The sequence below is a fragment of the Microtus oregoni genome, unplaced genomic scaffold (assembly GCF_018167655.1).
Source record: "Microtus oregoni isolate MIOR12 unplaced genomic scaffold, Mior012 000100F_ref0000014, whole genome shotgun sequence".
In the NCBI taxonomy this organism is placed as follows: Eukaryota; Metazoa; Chordata; class Mammalia; order Rodentia; family Cricetidae; genus Microtus; species Microtus oregoni.
In genome coordinates this window covers 3,441,495-3,462,208 of record NW_024544713.1, presented here as the reverse complement: position 1 = coordinate 3,462,208, position 20,714 = coordinate 3,441,495, and the positions used below count along the sequence as shown (strand labels likewise).

Sequence of the window (20,714 nt, the reverse complement as noted above, 5' to 3'; positions counted from 1 at the left end):
GGCATAAAAACCTGGGTCATTTAAAATAAAGTTTAAGAAGACACATCTTACTGAATATATGTAGTAACAAAAGAGTAGCAGTTTTGCATGATTTCAGTTCAATTATACTAGAATGTAAATCACAGTGTGATAGAGAGGGATTATGCATTGAACTACAATAAAATCCCATATACATTTAAGTGTTTAAAAATGAATTTTTGCTCACTCTTTGATAATTTAATACATGAATGTAATGAATTTTGATACTAACCCATACTTCTTTCCCTAACTCTTCTCACACTTCACTGGGTGTTCTCCTTTTTATTTTAATGACTCATCAAAGTAAAATTTATGTTGCCAATATACTCCTGGATGTAAGATCATCTTCTGGCTTAGATGATTTTCAATTTCATCTTCATTTCAGCTTCTGTTCTCATCAATGTTTATATCTTTTTATTAAATTCAGTTTCAAATCCCTAATTGTCTTCATCATTTCATTCAGCTGTGTATTTGTATTCTCTTGGCCATTACTCGATTGTTTATTATTATTCTCTTGGCGTTTTGTGAATGTTTGATTTTATTTTTAATTCCTTGAATTCTTTGATGAAAATTCTAATTGTTCATTAAAATTCTGTGTCGTGGGGGCTCATTTAGGTAGTGCTTATTAGATAATACTTCTAATAGGACTAATAAATGTGATGGTACACATGCTTTCTTAGCCATTTATATTATTTTTGTTGTTGAGATTTGACCTGGGTATGTACTCCGTCCTTTGGAGTGTCTTTGATGTGCTAATCAGTCCTTTCTTAGACTGGGCTAGTGCAAGAGCTGTATTACCTGAACTACTGGAGAGATCCATAGCTATTGCAGAGAGAGATGTAGCCTGGGACAGGAACTTACCTTAAATGACACATTTTTTGGAAGCCTCTAATTTTTGGTGTAGAGTAAATGTGGCAGTAGCATCTGAAGACAAGGGACCACTCTATGCCAACTCCTCTTTCTGCTTTCTTATACACCATTATCTATATGATGCTAATAGTCCACTGGAGAAGGTCACAAGAGCTAAGTATGATATACAACTAGAACAGTTTTCTTCTTAAGTCTGATCAATTGTGTTATAAATAAATTGAGTCAGGCAGAAATATTATTCTGCGGTTGATAGGGGTTCAAGGGGCACAACACAGGATACTCTTATTTTGTACATTTGGAATTGGCAAGTACAGTCTTGGACAAGCAAGATCTACCTCAAAAGTACCACAGCCTTGTCAGGAAGATGTCTCTGGGAGCCAGGGAGTAGGTGAATATGAATAAGGAAAGCCCTAATGGTCCAGAAGCCAGTGGGCTAAGAAGCAAAGCGGTGGCATAACTGAAACAGTGAGTGACGGAAAGCAAAGTCCACCCTGGAGACCTTGGCTCTCTGCCCACTAGTTCTTGGTTCTGGAGACAAAAAATATCTGCAAACTGTGGATGGTTTTGTTTGTTTTTCATGGCTACAATGAAAAATATAAGAGATGGATCTACTAATGACTGCACAGAATAATATTCATATACTTGTTGATTTATTCCACATTCTTGCCTTCCCTTGAGCCACCAAAAACTTAAGACAAGAGACTATTAAATCAGTTTCAGGGGAGGCAAGGAAATTTCAGAGGGTACATAGTCCTAGCTAGTCACTTTTAGCCTCTGTCTTCCCCTGTCAAATCCAGGTTAATAAACTCATTGTTGTTTGTCTTCCCACTTCTAAAGCTCCGAGAAGGTTGTCTAGGAAGACTAAAACCAGATATTGCCCACTTACTCTGTAAAAAGTAATTACAATTCAATCCTGGAATCTGGGGAAGCTGGGAATTGGTCATACAGAAAAAAAGAATGGCAAAATCTTGGTGATTTGGATAGACAGAGTTGAAGGACCCAGGTAAAAGGGACAGGGTAGTGACAGTAGAAGGGGATAAAAGAGAAGACAAAATATATGGACAAAAGCAAGTTAGAAAAGGAATTTTTAAATTATCACTTTTAAAATGGTTAAGTGTAGGAGGGCACTTCCTAGGCCTGCACGAATAGAGTTCAAGCTTGAGATATTTTTAAGAAACTGCCTAGAGTCTTTCAGTAAATAAAAATCTTACTAACTTAAGTGTCCTATCACTCTGGAGCAAGGCTGTGAGACATTCTTACTCATGTGGACTCTGACAGGCAAAAATACGTGTTATCTGCAGGCCTAGTAGGAAACAAAGTATATGTACACACAGGCAATAAATAACAAAGGAAATAGTGAGATCCCTATACCCACGCAAGGACAATTAAAGAAAGTCTATTTTTAAGGAGATACACTCACAAGTTTTAAGAAGGAATCTGGAGTGGGAGATTTCTAAGTGTTACAGCCTTTGGCTACGTTAAAAATGAAAAGTTGAGCTGCTACAAATACCCAGGATGGATATTAAAACTGCAGATACAAGGAAAATGAGCAACATTAGGAATGGGCCCTTAGGTTTTAGCAAAGTACCAGATAAAATAAAAGACAGTCCTATCTATAAAACATTTTAAGTGCTCATGGCTACAGGTTTGATCTCCGTTCTTGTCTTCTGCTCTTCCGGAAATGATAGAAAATGTTTCCCAATAGCCCATGGAATGCTTGGGAAATGAAAGAGCAGCATAAGCAACTCACAATAGCTGGAGCAAGTAACCTCACACCACACAAATTGCCTTTATTTTGCAATTGGCTACACAATACACACTACACAACACACACACACACACACACACACAAATTGCACAGCTGTGCCTGAGAGTCTTTTTACTTCTTTTATTGAACTCCATAAATATTTTCATAAGGCTTTATGTCATTACAACATCATTTTTGTTGTTATTAAACATTTCCAAATACACAATTTTGACACTTGTTTGACGGGGTCAAACAGTCAGATAACAGAAGAAAAGAATCAGCTGGCGAATGCAGAGCAGCAGGGGTAGTCAAAGTCACTGGTGCCCATCTATTCACCCAGCCCGCCCACCCCCAAGCACTAAAATAGCACTAGTTGGCTTCATACTAGAATTGTTAGAACTCTCTTGTTGCTGTCCTTAATAGATCAATTAAAGATATACACATAGAAAGAGGATGAGAGAAGGAGAGAAAAAAATGTATTTCTGTATTAGGACCTCCCTGCAGTAGAACTCATAGAACAAACTGGCCAAACCCTTTCGGAAAGAAAATTCAGGCCTCATTGTGTCAAGGAAAGGGGAATACAGGACCATGCAGAAATAGGAGAATTATAGAATTTGGGGAGGATAACAAGGCTGTGGGGGATACAACAGGTTTAGATATTGAGTCCAGGTGATTTATGGGTTTCCCTTTGGGCTACTGGCCACTGATCTACTTTGAGCCATAAGTGTGGGGGGTAGGGTGGGGCATTCAAATCAGAGGATAGCTGAATTAGTAGTGCCTTCACAAATTACTACATATCGCAAGGCCAGTGGAATGTATGGAGAAACAGGATGATGAGAGGTGATTCCCCTGATCCCGTAGCCTTGAATGTTAGAAGGGACAAGAGAATGACTGGGTCTGGCCAAAAGATAATACAGATCTAGCAACATTTCAAAGCTACTCCTCGTGGGGTGCCTCCAATCCCTGGAGAAAGTTGCCAAGGCCAAACCTAGTAAGGATGGGCAGGGAGTAGGAAAAGAAGGTACATTAAGGGAGGCCTGCACAGGAAGTGAAACCTCTTGCAGTTTGCCAATGGAGAATATTGTCATCTAGGTGCTAGATACCAGACTTCTTGCCATGGGGCTTAAGTAGCTCTGTCATGTGCAGTCCAATGTCTGACCAGTCCCGAGCCCTGGTCTCCTGCTAGTTAGCTTTGATAACTGTTAATTCTGACTTAAATGGAAGCTTCATCAATTTGTAATTTGTTTTCCAAAGGGGAAAGATTCGCAAGCTGGGTAGGGCTTAGTCTAGGTCAGGAAGCACAAAGGGGTACCCAGTCCAGCTTGACTGAAGACCTCATACAGCTATGGCTGCTGCTTGGTAAGCTTAGGCCCCTTCATGACGAAGTCTTCCTGTGAGGTCCAGGACAGACTCAATCTGCAGATCCTGGATTAGGGTGGGTTTCTCACTTCTTTATGTCATCTTATCCTCGCTATCCAAGCTCTATCCACACAAAGGGCTACATGATGAGGAAGAATGTGTACTTCTGTACTCATGGGGATTCTGATTTCTGTGGGGAAAGCTTTGATCAAATGGAAGGCCTGCTAAGAATTAACTTCAGTGTTCGGCCTCGATCTTATTTCGCAGAGGTAAAGCAGCCCTAGGCTTCTTTATCACTTACCTCAGTTGTCCTGGGATGGGAGTATGTCAGCAACAAGGCCTACTTCGAGTGCCAGAATGGCTTTAATTATGCCAATACTCACAATCCTCTACCAGGAAGAAAGAGTAAGGGCAAGAATGGAGACAGAGAAGATTATCCATGCAATCTGCTAATGACTGGGAATGTTTCTCATAATTTAAGTGGTAGTAATTACAGGTATATTATCTTGATTTAAGCCTGTCTCTTTCCCTGATAGTCTCCCATCTTTCCCTGTATGAAGTTATCATCAATCTTGAACTCTTTTCAGGTTAATCTGAAGGTAACTAATGATCTTGGTCAAGCAGATTTTGTCTCGAACCCCTTCATAAGCTTCTAACTGTGATGCCTTAAGAATCTGAAAAAATAGAAGCAGGGATGACCAGAACACTAAAATGACTGCTATATAGAGTGGCCCACCTGCCACCTACCTATTAGGTATGTGTTGTGGGGATGGAGATAAATCTCTTCCCCAGGAGTCTCAATTTCATGGCTTCCAGTTTAGCTAAACCTTCCACCTAGAGAAAAGACAGGCTGAACAGGAGGCTCATAATAAAGGGCCCTTTAAAAGGAGACTAATGGGTCCAAAATAACCCTTCGATGAAAACATTCAGTGACTTAGCAGTGCTGTTACATGGGGATCCTCAGTGCTAGAAGAAATCATCTAAATAAAAAATATCCCCCCCTCTACCCTCATTACATTCTTCTATTCCTTAATTTCTGTTTGGTTTTATATCCTTCCACAATACCTAAAACAGTGAAAGCAATAGAAATACCAAGCAGATAAGTCACAGGGCACAACAGAGCATGTCTAGACTGGCACAACTGTGGACACAGGATGCTGGGAAAAGGCTGTTGGTATAACCGCAGGGCTACAAGAACATTTGCATATGGTTGCATGAGGGACAGGAGATGGGAATCTTCCCCTTCTCCGTGGAAAGTGACAGAGTAAGAAATAAAATTCCAAATCCACCACATAAATTAAATGCAAAAGTTATCAGCATCAGTATCATCAGAAAAGGGAAATAAAACAATGCAAATACTCTATGGTAGTAATGACAGGTCAGTGAACCAGTGGAGCAAATAGGTTACCTTAACAGGAAAAAGAACAAAGAGAAATTCAATTTCGGAAAGAAAGGGCGAGGAGAACAAGGTTAAGAACTAAAAATTTTAAGAAGTGATCACATGTTTGGAAGTCAGTGGTACTTCTTACCAACTACAGATTTCAATTTCCCAAAACAACAGAAAATGGTTTTGGTCCTTCTCTGTGTGTGTATATGTATGTATGTGTGCGGGCATATGTGCACACATGCCCCCACACACATGAATACTTAAAGGTCTATGTGTGTGTGTGTGTGCCACACACACACACACACACACACACACACACACACACATATATAGAAATTTTCAACAGTGCTTCTCTGAAAAAAGGTCCATCTATAAATATAATTTTATTTATTTTAAAATTATCTGCCTTCCTACAGGTATTATTTTTTGAAGGGGGTTAACCTACTGAAGTTTTGCCAGAATGGTGACTGACTGCGCTTCGGTTCAGCGAACTCAAAGACTTGAGACTGAGCGATGCCATCGGGAACCAGGTACTGACCCTGGTTTAACGGGTCCTGTGGTGGTGGGTAAGAAGGAGGAACTGAGCGGGCAGAGTTGACACCTAGAACACACAGGAGACGAAAAGGAAAGAGTATGCATTTAGTGCCAGGTGCGTTCTCATATTAATCAATGACCCCTCACACTATACTAGTTTTGAGAGTTTTACCTGGTGACATACAATATCCCTAACTCCCAAGACTGAAATACTCTGAAATCCAAAACTTGCCAGCAATCAAACAGTTTCATATTTTGAACCTTTAAAGATTTCCACATTAAAGCTGTCCAATCAATACATGTCTATGTAAACATTCCAAAATTTAAAAAAAATTATAATCTGAGGTACTTTGGGTCCCAAGCATTTTGGGTAAAGGATAATCAACCAGTAGTGCAAATTATTTCTTTCCCTAGCATATTTGCAGTTGTATCTCTATTTCTACAACAACACATCCTTCACCATATTATCGGGTAACACCAAAAAAAAATATGGAGTGTTATCATCACTTATTTAACAGACAAGAAAACCAAGGACCAGAGAGAAATATTATACGTAAGTTCTCATGGTCATCTAGAAACAAAGCAAGAACCAGAACCAACTTTTGTTGACTTCTTGGTTAGGGATTCTTTCTAGGAGACCATAATCCCCAATTTAAGTCTTGTTCCTCTGAAGAACCCAATAAACACCTTTTATCTCTAGACTTTAGTTCTCTTCCTCTGCAATACTCCCTGAAAGTGTCAAAAATAACCTAGCTAAGAACTACTGACTTCAGGACTTTCCATAATGCTTAAGACACAAGTGATTTAGTGTTTTGATTTGGGTTGACAATGACAAACCTATATTTAATAGAAACTTGACATTAGTAGTTGAAGCAGAAGGGAAATTCATCATCAGAAGCCATGATTCATAGAAATAAAAGAAAAATGAAATCTGTGACCTTTTAAAGAACACAGCTTCAATGGGGGGAGTTGCAACCACCCCACAAAGTTCACATTAATGGAACTTTCAAGGAATCCAACTATCCTGACAGTAGTTATAATGTTAATCCATTGTCAACCATTGAGACATCTTAGGTTCTGGAGCCATTTTTAAAAGGTGGCAAGTACCAGAAATAAAATGGTATGCCAACAAACAATACAAAGAGATGCCAGGGAGGAAGTCCCACTTTATCAAGTTCTATTTTCCATCTTCTGTTTCAAGCTTTTGATGTCAAATCTACGAACTCCTTTGTTTTATGTTAGATCCTAACAATTTTTTTTACACTTTTTCTTAGGGCTCTATAGTTTGATATTTAGTTTCACAGTGAATTTCTACTTAATTATTATACTAGGTGTGGGCTTATATCAAAGTTCTATTTTGGGTATGGAAATCGAATTCAGTACTATTTGTTGAAAAGGTTACAATTTTTTTCTTTTTGCTGACTTGCTCGTCTGTCCTTGTCAAAAGTAAGCCAGACTCATGTGTGTAGGTCTATTTCAGACTTCTTTCCCATTCAACTATCAATAATCCCTCAGGTGATGTACCTATACAATGAGTGTTGAAATTAGATAAATTAATTAAATTTTATTCTTACTTTTCAAGATTGTTTTAGTTATGCTAGATTATTAATCAGATTTTTAGCTGGTCCTAAAGCCTATGAAGATAGAGGTTGTGTTTATGATTCTGACATCTTCTGTATTGATAAACTCAATTCCATTGATGTTTAGGAATTAGCACTTAAGTTCCCTCATCCATTGCTGGTGGGAATGCAAACTTGTGCAACCACTTTGGAAAGCAGTGTTTCAGTTTCTCAGGAAATTCGGGATCAACCTACCCCTGGACCCAGCAATACCACTCTTGGGAATATACCCAAGAGATGCCCGATCATATGACAAGGGCATTTGTTCAACTATGTTCATAGCAGCATTATTTGTAATAGCCAGAACCTGGAAGAAGTTCTATACAAATTCTGAAAACCAAGACAGCAGAAAATTAAAAAAAGGAAACTGAAAAGGTCTTTCTATCAACCAGATAACCTTTCCCTCGGAAAAATAGATGGTTGATAATATCCTGTGGTGTACAAATAGCACAGGTAGGGGACAGTAGAGTAATTACTTATCTAATAATATTTGCCCTAGAGCCTTTCAATCAATTTTCCCCTCCACTCTTTCTAGAATTCCTTCAGAACTAATGAGCGCTAACGAGAGAGCAGAAGGAAAGGGCTGGGGAAAGTGATGTCTTGTTAAGATTATCCAATCCTAGGGACAGTGAAAATACTGCCAGGAGTCAAAACAGCTGCCAGTGATTTAGATGAGACAATAAAATGAGCTCTTCTTGCAAACAAGAGGTATGCATCATCATCATCGTCAGGACCCTGAGATGAAGAGGAGAGAGCAGTGGGCTCAGAATCAGGATGACTTAGGTTAAAAAATCACTTTACCTGGAATGTTTTCAGTTTCTTAACCTGGAACAGGAACTACTAGTGCCATTTTCTTTGGGTTACTATAAGGATGAAATGAAAGAAATTAAGAAATTTAAAACTAAGTAGACACTCTAGTAAGTGGAAGGTAGCTCCTTCTTTTGGCTCAACTAACAAGCACGTTAGTTTTGTTCTGGTTCATGAAAAAAGAAAAGAAAAGCTGTTTCGTCTTTAAGTTGATTCTGCTTGTATTTTAAATTTTCAAAGGTATTTCAGTGTACGCCTCAGAGAGAAACTATCTTGTTTCAATATGAGGCGCTTCACGTTAGGTTGGGGCTACTGACTAGGTCAGCAATTCTAGACAACTGAAAAGAAGTCGAAAACATATCCCTATATATTTATATTTATTCAATAAATTAAATACATGCACTACCTCCTGCCTCTCTCTATATTATTCACAAAGGTTTTCTTCTTTTGAAGTAAAAACAAAGACAATGATTTTGTTTTGTTAATGTAGTCAATGACATGGATATGACTACCCCACACCATTTAGTCCAAAGCATTAAAACATTAAGAGCATTTGTTACCTGTTGTCAAAGATACCTGGGTAGCTGGACACTATCCCAAGTGAATGTCAGTATGGAAAGGAGCCAAGGAATGTGCAAACATATAACCTATGGTTTCCTAGTCTCAAACAGACAGGGAGTGGGTCTGAAGGAGCAAAGGCAAGTATACCTTTCTGTTTAGAAGCTTTTCTCACAGTCATTGCAGCCTGCCTCTTCTGGTTTTCAGAAATCTCAAAGCCTACAGGAGAAAAGAAAATTGAACTTTGTTATGAAAAACAGACACCTTTATGCACTGTAAAATGAGTATACCTTTCCTTCCAAAGTTATCTGACAAATATATATAAAACCTGAAGCAAGATGATGGCAAAGATGTGGGGAAAGTTGAACTCTTCATCTCTGTTGGTAGGAGCATAAAATGCTGTAGGTATTAAGGAAATCAATTTGGAGGTTTCTCAAAACATTAAAAATAGAATTACCATAAGACTGAAATTCCTGGACACATACTGAAAGGACTCTAGATCCTACTACAGAGACAGGTGCTCATCTATGTTGATAGCTGTTCTATTCATAATACCCAGGAACTAGAATCAGCCAAGCTGCCTATCAACTGATGAATACATAATAAAACTATGATACATATGCACAATGCACTTTTATTAAGATGAGTAAAACAAAATTATAAAACTTGTAGAAAATATGCAACAGTAGAGACTTACATTAAATCAGGTAGCCCCAAAGCAGAAAGACACATATTCAGAGGTCTCTCTTGTCTGTGGAGCCTAGATTTTAATGTGAGTACATAGGCATAAATCATGAAATTGGAGAAGAAACTGTGAGACGGGAAACTGATGTTTTGAGGAAGAGATGAAGTAATAGATATGCCATAGAGAGCAGCAAAGAGGCTACTGGAGGTAGAAAAGTCCGAGGGAGAAAGGAGGGTGAGTGAGAGACTGGGAGAAGAGGACCAACAAATTACATTTGAAAATGCCATAGTGAAACCAAATACTTTATGTCCTAGTTTAGAAATATAAATATTAGTATGTTGCCCATGGTAGCACAGGGACCCATATGAACCATGTGTTGGGCATGTGTTGAAAGGTGTGAAGGCCTTGCAGAGCTGGCCCCACCCCTCACTGGCTCTGGAATAGAGGACCTCCTATGACACCAGAAGGGGCGCGCTCCCCCCATTCCTCGCTCTACCTCTTGGGAGAGCTGGCCCCACCCATCACCTGAGGGGGGTTGGTCCCAGTAGCCTGTACAGAGAACACCCAAGCACACATCCGGGGCTTTAAGTTGCACTCCCTAACATCCACCCCATCTGTGCCTACTGGAGTGTGTGAAGGCACTGGTCTGTCAGAACCATAGCTGCAGCATCTCCATAACTCAGGGCGACAGCAGGATGTCAGAGAGGAGTTTAGGTGAGGGTCCAGTATTGATGGTGTACCAGAAGCCAGAGGCCTTGAACCTGACCAACAACACATTATGCAAGGAATATTTGCAAGTAATACATGATACACAGCAGATCCCATGCCACTAAGTTGAATGAAGAGGCAATAGAGAGATGGAAAAGAGGAAGCCAAGTGGCTTGTTTGTTTTTCAAGCAATATTCCTACTTATATTTTATTCATTTTTTATTTTTATCTTACTTTTATTATTTCTTTTTTAGTATTCCTGTGGGGAAGGTTATATGGGTGAAGGATAGATATGGAAGGACTGGGAAATGAGAGGAATTGGGGTACGTGATGTGAAATCCCCAAAGAAACAATAAAAAATTATGTTAAAAATTAATATACATATATGCATGTGACTAGAAAGAATGAAAAATGGAGGCTTTGAATTTGAAAGAGATAAGGAAGAGGTATAGTGCATGGGGGAAGGGAGAAATTATGTTTGTTACTTCCATTGTGCTTAGTAAATATATACAAACATATGCAATTAAATTAAAATGTAATTAATTAAAACTAAAACTTGGCTATAAAGATGCATATTATAGAATACAGCAACAAAAGTTATGAACAAAACTTAAAACTAAAATAAAGTATGAAGAATATTTAAATAAACTATTATGTAAACAAGAAGAAACACTATATAAATCAAAAATATAAAGAAAAGGAAACAATGACTCAAAAGATAAGAGAATTAGAATAGAAAATGAATACTTGAAAAATAAAGGTTTCAGAAGGAAGAAAAAAAGTAACAAACAACAAAAAATTTTACTGAGTAAAAAGACCACATGTTTGCTGAGATAGTCAAAGGTCTTCTATGATCCAGGCACTCAGACATGACAATGTTGACTAATGGCTGAAATTCCTAAACTTAAAGGATAAAGAAAACAATCTTTCATACTCTAAGCAGGAAATGGCAGCTTGGTTACAACATTATCACTGGAATTCTTATCTGTGGGCTGGTATACAGCCCAGCTTTAGAAACACTTGCCAACCAAGTAGGAGACACCCTGGGTTCCAACTCCAGCATGGCCAAAGAAAGTTCATATAAAACACTGTGAGTAATAGCAGTCTGAAAAAATACAGAACCCATAGGTCAAATCACATTATAAACATTTTCTCCTCAAAACCTGAGCATTTTATACAGAAATATAAAATGCAGGATTTAACTCAAAGAAAGTTTACTCAGAAAATAATATTTTCAGTTAAAAAAATTAGATCAACCAAACATACACAATGGACTAACAAGAGAGGCTGGGGTAAAAAAGGGGAAGAAAAGAGGTTATAAGGGCAGTATGATCACTATACAACACATTCTTGGAAATGCCCTTCTGTATCATAATACCATATATAATGAATATATATATATATATAAAGAAAATCAAAGATATAGAAAATCTAAAATTAATTCTTAAAAAATTATAAAAACATGTAAAAATCCCCCAAAAGTTCCTTCAAAAAGCTAATGGTTGCTGAAAAATGTTATTTTCAAAGGACCAGTGTAGGGTGAGAAACATAAGAAATTCAAATACAGGCACCAAAACAGAACACAAGAATTAGTTCTAGCTGTTGTTTAGCATGGTAGAAAAACTACAAATCAAAACACAATACATTTAAAAATGGTTAGCAAAGTATCAGTTTCTCAACACATAAAAGTGACTGTTTGAAGACACAGAAATGTTCTTTGCCCTAATTTGATTACTATATACTGTACACATGTGTCAAATTATTATAATGTACCTTATAAAAATATAACTGAGTAAATAAAAATGTTAGAAAATAAATAATATTCACTATCAAGAATGAAAAGGAGAGATAAGCACAATTACAGAACATATTATGAATATTATGAATGACATCCTAGCAAACTATTAAAATCAGTGCATAAAGGGGAAAGCAGTATAACCGGAAGGATACTAATCATGTTCTTGAAGCAGGTAAGAATAAGACTTGGGTTAAAAGAGAAAAGAGCATCCTCTTTGAATGAGGAAGCAATAAAAATTCTAAGCTTTCGAGGCTAGAGAGAGCACTGGCTGTTCTTCCAGAGGTCATATTCAATTCCCAGCAACCACATGGTGGTTCATAACCATCTGTAATGAGATCTGGCGCCCTCTTCTGGCATGTGGGCACACATGAAGGCAGAATGTTGTATACATAATAAATAAATAAATCTTTTTAAAAAAATTCTAAGCTTTCAATTATTACTCAGTTTTAAAGAATGCCAAACAGAAACCTAAATGTATCTTGTTGGATTTAGAAGAAAGGAATTTGATGTTCATATCAAAGAATTGCCAAGAAACAATGATGAAGAAGAATAAGTATAGTCTTCACAACCAGAATAGTGAAAAAGAATAGGAATTCTAAGACAAACCTAAGTATACGTGGACAGTTACAGTCTACAAAACTAGAAATTTGTGAGAAATAAACAGCTGACGTAGTAAATTACTGCTGGGCAATTGCCTCTTTGCCCAAATGAAAATAAAATCTGTATACTATATTCAGAGAAGAAATTTCAGATAAATTTTGTTTCTACATATTTTTTTTTAAATTCAGAAATTGTTAGGTGTTGGTAGTGTGGATATGCTTAAGCGGAATAAACTTGGGAGGCAAAAAGACGTAATAGGTACATTTGCTAAAGTAATTACTTTTGGCAAAATTAAGCACCACAAACAAACTGGAAAGTCAAACTATAAAATTGAAGAAACTATGTGAAAATGAAAACTCACAAGGCTTAACTATCTTCAATATAAAGTACATACCAATTTATATTTTCCTTTTTATCCCCCTCCACTTCTATCCTCTTCCTGCAGAAATAGGGATGGAACACGGGGTCTGATGTATGCCAGACAGGTGTTCTACTACTGAACTAACAGCAAGCCTACAAATTAAATCAATTTTTGAGAACATAATATGTAAAAGTTGGGATATATGATTTTGTAGGCATGTTTAATAAAAAAGCACTATAAAATATAAACATGTACATATATGTGACCTACATAGAGCTCAAATGTATACATTTGCTTCCTCTTCTATCTCCTCTTTAAAAATAAATACAGTCTAAAATCGGCAGGTTTTGTTTTCATTCATTACCAGTAGCCCACACATTATAAGCAATTGCAAATCTATTTGTGACTGACAAAGTTTAGAATTTTTCAATTAAAATAAAAATAAGAACAGGTAAAGAGTATTCAGTGTTAATTTCACAAATAATTTGTCAACAAACAGCAATTACATGGCTAAGTAAAGCTGAACTTTAGTAACTGAAGTAACAAATTAAAGGAAGTAAATATTATGCAGTACTTGTGTGGATTTGAAGAAATAAGCACAAAATCATATTGAGAGGTAGACTTTTAACTTTTCTGATACATAATGTCTAAATACATATTATGTTTATGCATCCTCATGTTCATTCATCTCACTTTAGAATGTCTATCCTACAGGAGTAAAAAACTGTATAATGAAATATACATGTAGATATGTTTTACAGCAATATATTTCACAGAGGAAAAGCTAGAAATAAGGGTTTGGAGAGAGAGTTCAATAGTTAAGAGCACTAGCTTCTCTTGAAGAGGTCCTGGTTTCGGTTTCCAGCATCTACATGGTGACTCACAATAGTCTTTACGTACAGTTTTTGGAGAATTGATGCCTTCTTTTGGCCTATGCAGGCTCCAGACATGTATATGGTGCACACATATACATGCACACAAAACACCCATAAATAAAATAAAATAATAATTACAAGTGTAAAAACGAATAAAATAGTTGGATACACATTCTGAATGTCTATCAAAAGGAGAATGGTTGCCCCTTCTCCATATGGAGTATTATTAAAAGAGAGATATGTGCTGCTATTGCAGATGTAGCAAGTTGACTAGAGTATTTTCCTTACAAATATAGGGATTGTCATGAAGGAATTTTCCAGATGTAATAAAAACCCCTAATCAGAGAGATAAAAGGATAGTATCCTACATAATATGAATGAACTTGACTGAAGCTGTTAGAAGCCCTTATAAAAGAAGGCTAAGGTATCCGGTGGAAGAAATTCTACCTGTAGAATATGTATTTTCCTTACAAATATAGGGATTGTCATGAAGGAATTTTCCAGATGTAATAAAAACCCCTAATCAGAGAGATAAAAGGATAGTATCCTACATAATATGAATGAACTTGACTGAAGCTGTTAGAAGCCCTTATAAAAGAAGGCTAAGGTATCCGGTGGAAGAAATTCTACCTGTAGAATATGTTTCTTGTGATCTTCTCTCTTACTAACTTTGTCTTGTACCTGACAACGTGGTCTCTACTCATGACCTTCCATGCCTGACTGCCTTCTGTTCAGATGTAGGAAATTAGTTGTCCAACCTTTGCAATCACATAAGCCAATTTCTTATAACAAAGCTTTTCAAAGTAATCCTGGTTATGCTTCTCTACTTGAATCTCAACTGATGTGAGGAAGTATAGAAGGTTCAATACCTAGTTAGTTATGCAAGAAAAATTTAGTTTAAAAGACCAATTGCAAAGCAATATGTAAAACACATTTTTGTAAGTGCACACATATGTGCCTGTGTATGTATGAAAGAGAGGGAGGCAGAGGGGGGAAGGAGAGAGAGAGGGAGGAAGGAGAGAAAGGAGAGAAGGCTAGAGATAGAATGCTTGGGATAAGTATGAAAAGAAACACAGCAAATTATTAATGTTCATTATCTCATAGAAGATTCTACCACTGAACCTTGGTGTTCTTGTGGGACTCCTAACAGTGGGAAGGGGGGTGCCTCTGACTCTTTTAGTGGATCTGGGGGAGAAACTAGGAGGAATGGAGAGAGGGGGAGGCTGCAGTCAGGATGTACTGTATGACAGAAGATAAAAATTCCTAATAGTGTTTTCTTTTTTAATAAGCTAAAAGTATACTGACAAATATTCAGCTTACAACACTATCCAATAAGCTGTTCTTTATTCACTTTTTAAAAAAATCATACAAATTTCAACTATGCAATTTCTCATGAAATTGTTAATATTCTAATAAAAATTAGTCACTTATTCAGGATTTATTAAATTCTGATTAATATTAAAACAAGAGTGAGAGGAAATGCAAATAATGCATTATATATTTCTCCTATGATTTAAATGCTTATCATGGCCAAGATTTATAATTAAATCTACACACAAAACAATAAAATTATGTCAAATATACATGGCAGCCATAAAGTATTAAATGGTTTGTAGAAATGCAAATAAAATGATATGAAATGAAAAATGGGTATAAAAATTGCACTTATAGAAATAGGTGTGTGAGAAAGTCAGGAATTCTCACAGTTTTATTTAAATAGAAGTAAAAAAGACTAGAATGAAATATATCAAAACATTTACAATATTACAGTGTATGTTATGATTTTTACCTTTTTGGGTTTTTTTTTTGTTTGTTGCTCAATATTTTCTGCAATTTTCTAACTTAATGTAATCAGGCTGGGGGAAAAGTCATATAAATACATATTTAAAAACAAGACAAAGATGACACAAGCCTGTCAGAAACTAATTTACAAAAGCTTTTCATTAAGAGCAGATCTTTGAAGGCACAAGTTACTAGGGCATTGTATGGGAGATAAGGTGCTAGAGGCACAGGGAATGGCAGAGGCCTTTTAATTAATGCAGATCTATGAACTCAGACTATCCATCGACAGGCCTGACAGCCAGTATCTCAATACCATTCTACATCATGTCTCAATGCAGTGATTGTACTTTAAAAGAAATTACTCTAATAAAACTCTAAGTGTGTTTTCAAGGTGGACTTTAAGATACTGGGAAACAAAAATTACCCTGTCTTTCTGGCCTTTTATCTTTCACTCTGGGCCATTTCGGTCCCTATCATGGTATGATATAAGAACCCTTTTGTGCCAGAACTCAACAAGCAAGCATATTTTTCTAGAGGCAATTTCTGCAGCCTTGAACATTAGACATTTTAAGGTACAATTGTATTTGACGAAAACATGAACCAAAACAAAAAACGTTTCTAGGAATTAGAAAGGTTAATTTATCTTATTTGCTGCCTCTCCCTCAGTGCTGGGCTCATGCATTTCAGGTAAGTACTCTATTTTTGAGACCATCCCTGGCCCTTCATTTTTTAAAATGAATTCCCACTACAGTTCAGGTGGGCGTTCATGATGCTGCCCAAGCTGACCTTGAACTTGAATCATCCTGCTTTTACCTTCTGAGTACTGCAATTACAGGTATGAAGCATGGTATTTGACTGATATTTTTATTACAGAAATAGGACTTTGAGGAAGATATTTGGTAGTATTTAATAAGCTACAAATCTATAGCCACAAACCACAGCCACATAAACTGTTTCCATCCAAAAAGGATGTTTTATTCTGAATCTAAATGAAATGAGTGCTCATAGTTTTTGATATTTTTGTATTTTCTCTAATTTATTTTTAAATAGTTCTAGAGTAGATGACTATGTGCAGATTGTTTTAATTATAAGTTAATATATGAAGTAACTTTATAAGAATTAAATACTCACATGCCTTTGTCCCAGGCACTAATACTACCACCTTAATAGAGGAGGTCTAAATAGCTTAACTCTGTTAGACATCAATTTTCACTGGTAAAATGAATGTAATTCAAGATGTGTACATGTAATTTGGCCTTCTCAGAACCCAGTATAAAAATGAAATAAACCTGTAACTTGAAAGGGTCCTAAGGTTTTGAATAAAACCAGATCACTTCTGTCTTAGTTAGGGTCTCTATTTCTGTGAAGAGACACCATGACCACAGCAGCTCTTATAAAGGAAAACATTCAATTGACATCTCAGCTTCCAATTTAGAGGTTCAGTCCATTATCATCATGGTGGAGAGTACAGCAGCACACAGGCAGACATGGTGCTGACTGTATGTTGATTAGAAGGCAACAAGAAGTGGAGACACTGAGACACTTGGTGGTATCTTGACCATATATGAGACCTCAAAGTCCACCTCCACGGTGATACACTTCCGCCAACAAGGGCACACCTACTCCAACAAAGCCACACCTCCTAATAGTGCCACTCTTTCTGAGATTACGGGGGCTAATTACATTCAAACTACCACACCTTGCTTTGGCCTTCATTAGAATTGTTTCTACTTTCTGCCTTTGAAGTTTACTGAAGGCTGGGGATGTAACTCACTAGCAGCGTATTTGGCGAGCATGGCATTTATTCCTGGCAACACAGACAAAGAAAGAAAGCTATCCTTCTAATTGGTATAACTCTACCAAATCTCCATCGACAAATCAGTTCATAAACATGTCCTCCTTATACACCTAAAGACAGAGAGATCTATGAATTTATGGAGGTTACAGAATAGGATTCATGACTCCTTTGTGTTTGCTTTCCAATACATATGTGTGTGGTAGGAGGAGAATTGAGTTTGGAACCGGATTGTGGTATAATATTTTTATCTGGAAATAGGTATTAGGTATGATCAGTGTATAAACCATACCCATTGGTATTAACAAAGATAAGGAATCACCATAGTGACTTAGGTCAGTTTGTGCCAAAAATCTTCCCTTTGACTCTAGAAAGAACTCAATTGTATCCCTCTATGGAAGGTTCTTCACAATTATATTTTTTTTCTGCTCTCAGGTCACTTACCAATTTTTTCATCTTCCTGTACCATTTTCCTCTCTTCTCTGAAAGCTCTGAGCCAACGTATTTTCTCCTCCAGTTTCTTGGCAAAGAACAGATGAACTTCTTCTGTTTCCTTGTTATGAAGCTTGAAAGCATTTTTCATGCTGACATTAAAATCATCATCTCTGCCATCTTCAATGTCAATCACCTCATATTTATCCATGTCAATGCGGCCTTTGTAATATAGGATGTCTCTCCGGATTAGGTCCTAGGTTGGATGAAAGAGGTTATTTTGTCAGAAGTATAGGTAGAGCGGATGCCAGCAGAGGTGGCACTTGGTTACAACAGAACACAAACACTGTCATTATTCAGGAAAATAAATGGAGATCTTATAGTCTCAATACATGCACCGAGATGACCAGTTGGACACTGACAAGTTGGTTTAAGTAGATGCTCTAAGAGATGACTCGCATTCAAAGACTGATTCAAACCCCAGCACAAATCACTGGAATGCAAACGGCTTATAAGCAGTAGAAAGTAGTATGCAACAAAAGCACTACCAGGAAAGAATTTTTCATCTTCCAAGAACTTGGCATAATTACCAGAAGCATAAAATGAACTTGCTGGGATGCGCTGAAAATCTCAAGCAGGATACTGAGAATAAAGTTTTAAGTGAAAGTTCAGTGGTGAGAGTTACTAGAAGGTCATAGACTGTTGGGATAGAAAGAGTTAACCGTAGTGTTTTAATATTTAGTGTTTTTGGACAAGAGTTAGTCTCACAGGAAACTTGGCTAAAAGAGGGCAAAAAAATACATATATCAACACAGATGAATCTCATGATCAAATACAGTGTTCTCTATCTTTTGTTTTACTCATCTATAATAGAAGTAGATCAATTCTAATTCTAGTCAATTTGACACTCATCCTAAGTCTGTACATAGTGCTCTTACTTTTCTACTTTCTTGTTTGCATTGTAATGACATATTGAGTATTGGTGAGCCTTCCATTCTATGCAAAGCTAAGACCCCCAAACACTGTCATTAGAAACCTCATGTTCATCATTGACTTCATTTACCCTCCATGTAAACTGATTTTTATTTTTCCACAATCAATATAGAAAACAATGCTATATATTTTAGAGACATAGATAAATAACAAACTTCTAAGGACATATGACAATGACATATAGCAAATTCAAGAGTAGTGGAGAAAATGGAAGAAGTGAGTCAGAAATGGAAAGGAACATGTCCTACTTTGCTTTCTATTGCTGGGATGCACAACATAACCAAAAGTAGCATGGGGACGAAAGGGCTTCTTTGGCTTATAGGCTATCATCAAGGAAAGTTAGGACAGGAGCTCAAGGCAGGAACCCGGAGGCAGAAACTCAAGCAGAGACCATGGAAGAATGCTGCCTTACTGGCTTGCTCCTCATGCTTTGCTCACCTACCTTTCTTGTCCAACCCAGGCCCGCTTGCCCAGAGATTGCATTGCTCACAGTGCTTTGCACATTTCTTTGCCCACTGATATTTCCCTCTTCTCAGATGATTCTAGCTTGTGTCATTTGAAATATCTACATAGCACAGTAGTAAATTAATTAAGGGTCTTACCCAGCTATGGACACTAAATACTACCATACTGACATATTAGGCAAAATATGTCTATTTGCACAATGGTATGACAGTTTAGGGGGTTCACAAACGGCATTCTGATTAGATATGCAGAATGCCACATGGGAGGAAATATATGCTAGGTATTGTAAACCTGATTTTGAATTATTCTCAACAGATTTGTCAATCTCAAATCCTTAGGCTTGAAAATGCAGGTACTATTTAGCTGTTTTGCAGCCAATAACCATCACATAGTTCTTTTTGCTGCTATAATTATTATGCCTACAAATAAAGTAGAATACATATAGGTTCTGATCAACTGGGTACCCCTGCCATTAGGCTCTGACAGATCTCTTGGGTATGTGTAAAACGAAGATCACAGGAGAGACGGAGGCCAGTTGCACAGAGAAGGCTAATAGTTTTCAGGCCTGTTTCAACCACGTCTGAGGTGCACAAGCTTAGTCCTGGCCCAAAGAATGGAGTGACTCCCATGAAGGGATTTCAAATTCTCAGGCACATTTTGGGAGATACATGCTCAAAAACTGAGCACTATCAGGCAAACTGAAATAGGTGAAAGGAGAATGATATGGGAGAGTGTATGGATGTAAAGTTTGAATTCTCCCGTACAGCTGATCACATGGCATATACACACCTGGAAAGACAGATCTGGACGGCACACTGCATAATGGCTGTCTTAACAACCACAACTTCCTGGTTCTTAACCTTTGTACAAACAATTACTTCTCCCCTCTACCAAACTTGTGCTTCACAATCATTTTCAATTTTAAGTGCCTTTGGCAGTTTCCTAAAATTTAAGTATGTGCCTGATCATCGGACTCCTGTTACCAGCATTAATCATAATATCTTAATGTTTATATATTTATGTATGACAAAGGAACAAGGAAATATTCTATGTCTTTAGCAGAAGAACAGGGATTAGAATGACGTATTGTTAAAACTCTGTTAATTTTTTCTCTCTGTGGCTGATAGAGGGCTCAATATGAGTTTTCAGGCATCAGATTAGTGATAATCTAAGTATAGGGATATGATAGAAATGATTAGGAATCCTCTACAGCCTCAGGAAGTCCAACCAGAATGGGTAGCAAAGGCCATGAAACAACATGGGACAGTGAAAAGAATATGAATAAATACAAGTATCTAAATTTGAGTTCTCGATGTCTAAC

General features: G+C 37.0%; 1 protein-coding gene across 5 annotated transcripts in view; it reads right to left on the bottom strand.

Annotated features, from left to right (window-relative positions):
• Positions 1–5,742: 5,742 nt before the first annotated feature.
• Positions 5,743–20,714, bottom strand: part of LOC121443115 (rho guanine nucleotide exchange factor 9) — a 142,602-nt gene continuing 127,630 nt past the window's right edge. For all 5 annotated transcript variants that reach the window (XM_041644794.1, XM_041644795.1, XM_041644797.1 and 2 more), the window contains exons 8-10: positions 17,948–18,191; positions 9,050–9,118; positions 5,743–5,982 (exon numbers count right to left, since the gene is read on the bottom strand). In XM_041644794.1, coding sequence (XP_041500728.1) covers positions 5,801–5,982; positions 9,050–9,118; positions 17,948–18,191 — 495 coding nt within the window. In that variant the 3' untranslated portion in view covers positions 5,743–5,800. The remainder of the gene's footprint in view (positions 5,983–9,049; positions 9,119–17,947; positions 18,192–20,714) is intronic.